The 6,422-nt window shown below is 47.4% G+C and overlaps 1 protein-coding gene across 2 annotated transcripts in view; it reads left to right on the plus strand.

The window, feature by feature from the left end:
- The window catches only part of LOC103371443 (transcription factor COE3-like), a 56,251-nt gene that overhangs the window by 10,445 nt on the left and 39,384 nt on the right, over positions 1-6,422 (plus strand). Inside the window, exons 2-6 of one of the 2 annotated variants that reach the window (XM_008300772.1) lie at positions 1,762-1,918; positions 2,248-2,311; positions 2,389-2,444; positions 3,302-3,375; positions 3,617-3,685. In XM_008300772.1, the coding sequence (XP_008298994.1) occupies positions 1,762-1,918; positions 2,248-2,311; positions 2,389-2,444; positions 3,302-3,375; positions 3,617-3,685 (420 nt within the window). The remainder of the gene's footprint in view (positions 1-1,761; positions 1,919-2,247; positions 2,312-2,388; positions 2,445-3,301; positions 3,376-3,616; positions 3,686-6,422) is intronic. The other variant, XM_008300773.1, reaches the window with a different exon arrangement.

The raw sequence follows: 6,422 nt of genomic DNA on the forward strand, positions 1-6,422 counted from the left end.
TTTATATTATTACAGTTTATTTTATATTATTAGTTTATTTTATAATATTACACTTTAGTTTATATTATTAGTTTATTTCATATTACTTCAGTTTATTTCATATTATTCCAGATGCTCAGGTTTATATCAGGTTATTTTGTTTTCATTTCATTCGGTTTATTTCAGGTGTGTGCAGCTCTAAAGTTTCTCTGCGTTCGCCGTCGGCTGCACATCAGAACACGTTCAAATCTGTTGATGCTCACGGCAAGAATAAATCCAACAAATACAGCTTTTACATTTTCTATATATCTGAAAGAAATGATGAAACATTTCTGGAGTTAAATATTTTACCCTTTAAAATCAGCTCTGGGTGAATCTGAGCACGCAGATAAAAACGTTCATTCTGACGATAAACTGAATTTAGTTCATATAAATATTGTCTTTAAGCAGCAAAGTGAAATAAAATAAATTCCAGAGTTTCATCAGAAGAAGAAGCCGTTTGTTCAGCTCTTTTCTATTTTTCATATTTCTGCTGAAAGACAAACATGAAATGAAAATGAAATCGTCTCGTTAAGCCACTTCTCTGTGAGCATCAGGCTGCTCATCAAACTGGTTCAATGTGATTTTAAATGTGAAATAAAACCGATTTGATCAGAAATCATGTGAAGAAAAAAGACATTTTTATACAAACCATGAAACAGGTTCAAATAAAATTAATCTGCTGGGATTCAGAAAATAAATGATTTAAAGTGAATTAATCCAGTTGAGCAGAACAAAGAACTTCATATTTAAAAATGTCAAACTGACGTTATTCTAAACACAACGAGAACATTTGTGTGTTGATAAAAACCTTTTGTTGTGCTGCCGTTATTCTGACCGTGTGTTTTATTGTTCAGTGATCAGCTCACATTTTATTTAAAGCTTCTGATTAATTAACCTGAATTCAGGTGGATCAGCATTAAACGACCCGTTTGCCGGTTCTGTGCTGAGCGGTTTGTCCGATGAGACGCGGCGCCGCGGCTCCTATTAAACGGCTTCAGTCGGGTCAAAGCTGCAGTTTGACTCTTTACATGAATATTTATAAAAGCCGGCGCCGGCGTGTGATTCCCTGTTTGGCTGAATTTAAAGTGACTCTGATTTTCTTTAATGTTCCCTGAAGCGTGTTGCTGAGAACACGCGTGTTTGTGGAGCTTCGATTTAATTCCTCCTTCTGTCTCCTGTGATGACGGTTTCTGGTTTTCAGGTGTTTGATGGAATGTTCTGCTTCGTTTATCCTCAGAAACATGTTCAGGATGTTTGTTCTCATGTAAACGTGATTCTGTCTGACGGGGAACACGCGTGAAACACGTCTGCTGAATCTGTGCCGCCGCCGCCGCCGCCGCTGCCGAGCTTTTCCTCCGAGGAGCTTCAGTTTAAGCCGCTCGACTCCGATCCGGGTCTCCTCGGAGGATTCTCCAGCTCAGCAGCGAGCGGCTTCATCGCAGCTTTAATTCTCACGTCTGAGAACAAAAAGCAGAACGTCGTCCGACTGTAACGTCTGACAGAGAAACGAGGAAAAAGCTCCAGACTGGAAGGTTTTCTGGGAGAAAGAATCATGAAACGAAACAGAAAACAGAAAATGAAGAAACTTTGCTTTCCGTCGTCACTTCTGGTTTCTGCTTCCACAAACTATTTTATAATTTGCTAAAAAATGAAAACTTGTGTGTTTTGTCTCCCTCGCTCGACGCATGTTTCACCTGTCAAATGTTTTGTCTTTTGTCCTCTGGTACGCCTGTCCTCCAGCGGGGTGGGGTTAGCGCGCGCTCACTTCGAGAAGCAGCCGCCGTCCAACCTGAGGAAGTCCAACTTCTTCCACTTCGTGCTGGCGCTGTACGACCGGCAGGGTCAGCCGGTGGAGATCGAACGCACCGCCTACGTCGACTTCGTGGAGAAAGAGAAGGTGAGAAACAGACACAGAGGAGGGAGGTTCTGGGACACGAAACAAACACACACAGCGGTCAGCACAAAGTAGACCTGCAGGCAGAAATCTGGGTTTAAATAACACAGATTTTGTTAAAGTCCACTCCTGCAGATTATTCCCATCATTAGGGCGGTGGCTACATGGCAGAAAGAAATAGAAACCAAACGCACCCCTGAGTCAAAGGTCACATTAACACAAGAACAGACAAACCAAACGCACCCGAAGTTCTTCCAGCGGTAGAAACCAAGCGCACCCCACAATGAACCGTTCCTCAGAGTGCGTTTGTTTTACTCGTCTGTGTGTTTCAGGAGCCGACCGGAGAGAAAACCAACAACGGGATTCACTACAAGCTGCAGCTGCTCTACAGTAACGGTGGGTGCGCTTGTTTTAACCACCTGCACCGACTCTCAGTCAGTCTGTGGATAGTAATGGTGTTGTTGATGTTGCAGGAGTGAGAACAGAACAGGACCTGTACGTCCGCCTCATCGACTCCATGACCAAACAGGTATGATTATTGATTATTGGCTGATCACACTAACGTTAGCGGCAGTGAACCTGCAGCCGGCCGACCAATCAGAGCGGCCGACAGGTGACGGCTGTCAGAGCAGCTTCAAGTCGACTCGCTTTCTGACAGTTTGCTGTTTTTCTGATCCGACAGTCAGAACTTTTTCTCTGAACACGTCAGAAACCTGAAACCTTCTTTAGTTTATTTTGCTTCATCCTTTAACCCTCTGAGCTCCAGCAGCAGCTCCTGGTCCTTCACTGAGGTTCATGTTCCTCTGCAACATCAAGTCCTGCAGCTCTGAGGAACCAGAACATGAAGGAGGAGACAGAACCCAGAGACGTCTGCTGTCAGCAGGACTCAGAACCACGGAGACCACAGCAGAGACGTTTCTTTGATTCTGAACGGTACAAAAATGATAAAAAGCAGAACCATCATGTCTCCAGATGTTAAACCCTGGAGCTCATGTGGTCTCCTCGTCCTGCAGATGTTGACCACCCTCCATGTTCCAGCCTCTCCAGACTGCTTCTCCGCTCTGCTTCCTGCAGGTGGCGCTGCAGAGGACAGCCTGCTCCATCAGCAGCCTGCCTTTGTTCTGACTCTAATGGAACCCAGCAGCGTTTAACTCTAACGACTCATTCAATTAGTGCTTAACGAGCTCGTTCTGCCAGGAACCGGATTTCCACGGTTCCAGCTGCTTCGGATCTGAAACACTCAGAGGATCAAATGTTCACGCTGCTAATGGACCTTAATGGAGACGATAGAACCCAACACAGGGGTTCTGCTGCCCATTCAGGGTCTAACACCTGAGCTGTGGTACCTGAGCAGGTTCTGACCCGTGGTACTTGTTTGTGTTTCAGGCCATCATTTATGAAGGGCAGGACAAGAACCCAGAGATGTGCCGAGTTCTGCTGACACATGAGATCATGTGCAGGTAAGAACAGCAGAACACCTGAACCACAGAACCAGGATCAGAGAACTGACTGATCAGGGACGGTTCTGGTCTGACACACCTGAGACCTCACCTGTCCTCACTGACCCGGTAACTGTCACACCTGAACCTGCAGCGAGGACCAGGTCATGTGACCTGAGGAAGTTGGCAGGTGTCAGACCAGAACCAGAAGCAGAACCAGACCTGATCAGTGTGTTTGACTCTTTGTGTTTCTCCCCTTCAGTCGCTGCTGTGATAAGAAAAGTTGTGGAAACAGAAACGAGACTCCGTCTGACCCGGTCATCATCGACAGGTAACGCACCTGAGTGAGTGTGTGTGTGTGTGTGTGTGTGTGTGTGTGTGTGTGTGTGTGTGTGTGAGACTCGCGGCTGATATCTGTGTGTTTGTATTCTAATCAGTGTGTCACAGCGTTGCCGTGGAGATTGTGTCGTTGCCGTGGACGCGTGTTCCAGCTGATAAGCCGACTGTCACCAGCAGCAGCAACAGTTTCATTCATTCATCATGTCTGACGTCCGGTTCTGGTTCTGGTTCTGTGTCTCTGTGCTGCTGGTTTCTGGTCTCTTCTTCTCATTTTCCAACATGTTGAGAATAATTTATGTTTATTCAACGTTTTATTGAAATTTTTGAACCTTTTATTAACATTTTCATTCGGGACACGTCTGATCATGTTGTGGATGTTTTCTGACATGTTGTCGATCGTTTATACGTTTTATTAACGTTCTCAGACGTGTTTTCGATTGTTTATACGTTTTATTAACGTTCTCAGACGTGTTTTCGTCGACGACGTCGTTCTTTGATTTGATGCTTCTGTAGGTTGAATGTTTGGTTCTCAGACTGAGACCAGAACCAGAACTTTGGCTCCAGTTTGTCTCAGGTTCTGGTGCTGTGATGACTTCATGTTGGACTTCAGTGAAAAGTCAACTCACAATCACCTGGATCAGAACCTTGAGGTTCTGCGTTCTGCTCGGCTCTCTGCGGTTTTGAAGAGGTTCTGCTGTTTGGCTCCTCCTTTGTTCCGTGTTCTGAAGCTGTCTTGTGGTTCCTGTGCAGGTCTGAGTTCTGGCCACGTTGTCAGTGATTTCTGGATCAAGTTTACAGACGTTCTGTCTTTTGGTTCCTCTGGTTTTCAGGGTTCTACGGCTGCCTGTAAACCGCAGGGCCGGACCCGAACAGCCGACTGTTTGGTCACTGTGCTGGAATCAGGACATCAAACTTGATCTCCGCCTTCACCGCTGACCCGAACACCGAGCCTGGTGTCAGTAGCCAAATGCAGCCTGTGTGTGCTGAGCCCCCCCCACTAAACGGGTTCTCATAGATCCAAAACGCTGGTTCTGAACATGTCAATGTGCAGAACATGGACTGTGATGGTTGTGATTTTGCTCTGATGTTGGTTAAAGAACTTGAGTCGTGTCTGGTTTCTGGTCAGAGTGTTGAGCGGACCAGCCGGTGTCACGCTCTCAGCCGTCCCCCGGAAACCCAGCGGGCAGGAACCAGCTCACAGTGATCAGAACCTCAGAGACGGCGTTGAAGCTGAAGTATCGGAGCTCAGAGAACCGACGGTTCAGAGAACAGAGTGCAGAACACGTGACTGAAGCTTCAGTCCAACTCGTCTTCCTCCATGTTCCTGTTCCTCTGCAGCTCTGTGGAACCAGAACCTGGAGGAGACAGAACCCGTCTCTGTCACACAGTTGGTCTGTTTCGGGTTGTTGTGACTCTTTGGTGTCGTTTCGTCTTTGTTGTTGTTGTTGTTTGTTTGTTTGTCTCCTTCGTGTGACTTCGTGTCTCTCTGGACAGTTTGTTTCTCTTCTTTGGGTCTTTTGTGGCCCGTCTTTCATATTTTATCTCCTCTTCGGTTGCTTTCGGTTCCGTCTCATCCGTTCGGGTTCCTTTCACTCGTGTTCGTGGCTCTTTGCAGCTTTTTGTTTTTTCCTGCTCTGTGTGGTTTTCGGTCTCGTCTGTCACACTCGTGCCTCCACGCTGCTCGTTCCTCCGTCTGTACTCTGACAGCCTCCGAGGCTCCAGTCTAACACTGGTTCCTGGATACTGGGTTAACTGGTCTCCTCCCCCTCCTCTCGTCTGTCCCAGGAGGAATCATTCGCTCTTCGCCTCCCTCCTCCTCCTCCTCCTCAGCATTAATCTCATCCTCCCCCTCTGAGCCGGGGGAGTCGGTGGATGGAGGAGGAGGAGGAGGAGGAGGAGGAGGAGGAGGAGGAGGGACGTGACTGCTGCAGCCTTTTGAAAACACAGAGCTGCTTTTACAGCGGCTCTTTTTTCTCCGTCTGCTGCTGAAATGCATGATGGGAAGGTCTCCAGTGTGTTCGTCCAGTGAACAGGAAACATGTCAGGGTCAGACTGAGCTGCAGACACACAAACACTGAGCTTCATCTTCAGCTGTCCACAAACTCACCTTCAGCAGAAACCTTCTGTTTGCGTGTGATGGCAGATGAAGCGCAGCAGCAGCAGCAGCAGCAGCAGCAGCAGCAGCAGCAGCAGCAGCAGCAGCAGCAGGACACCAACGCTCTGAAACGCAGACTTCTGGACTAATAACTAGTTTGTGTTCCTAATTACAGGCAAAAGTTCATTTCAGAGAACATGACAAGATGCTGCCCACTGTAGAAGAAACTGGAGCTCCTCTAGCTCCACACATGATGTTCAGAGTGAAGCCTTCAGCGCTCACTCTAGACCGCATATGTCCAACTCAAGGCCCGCGGGCCAAATCCGGCCGTCACGTCATTTTATGTGGCCCGCGACAGATGTGTGTTTGCTACTCTGATAAATAAGAGGATTTAGCTGATGTAAAATAAGGTAATATAATGTGATAGTAACCCAGCAGGGGCCCACACAGGGCTCCAGACTGGACCACAGCCTTCTCATATGTGACCCTTTATGAGCGTGTGAGTGTCACGTGGTCACCTGGTGCCAGTGAACGATGATCATCAGGCTGATCTGGTTCCTTCCTCAGCACAGGTAGCTGCTGCTCCGGGTAGCTGCTGCTCCAGGTAGCTGCTCCAGGTAGCTGCTGCTGCTCC

Source organism: Stegastes partitus, unplaced genomic scaffold, assembly GCF_000690725.1.
Source record: "Stegastes partitus isolate 25-593 unplaced genomic scaffold, Stegastes_partitus-1.0.2 Scaffold1587, whole genome shotgun sequence".
Classification (NCBI taxonomy): Eukaryota; Metazoa; Chordata; class Actinopteri; family Pomacentridae; genus Stegastes; species Stegastes partitus.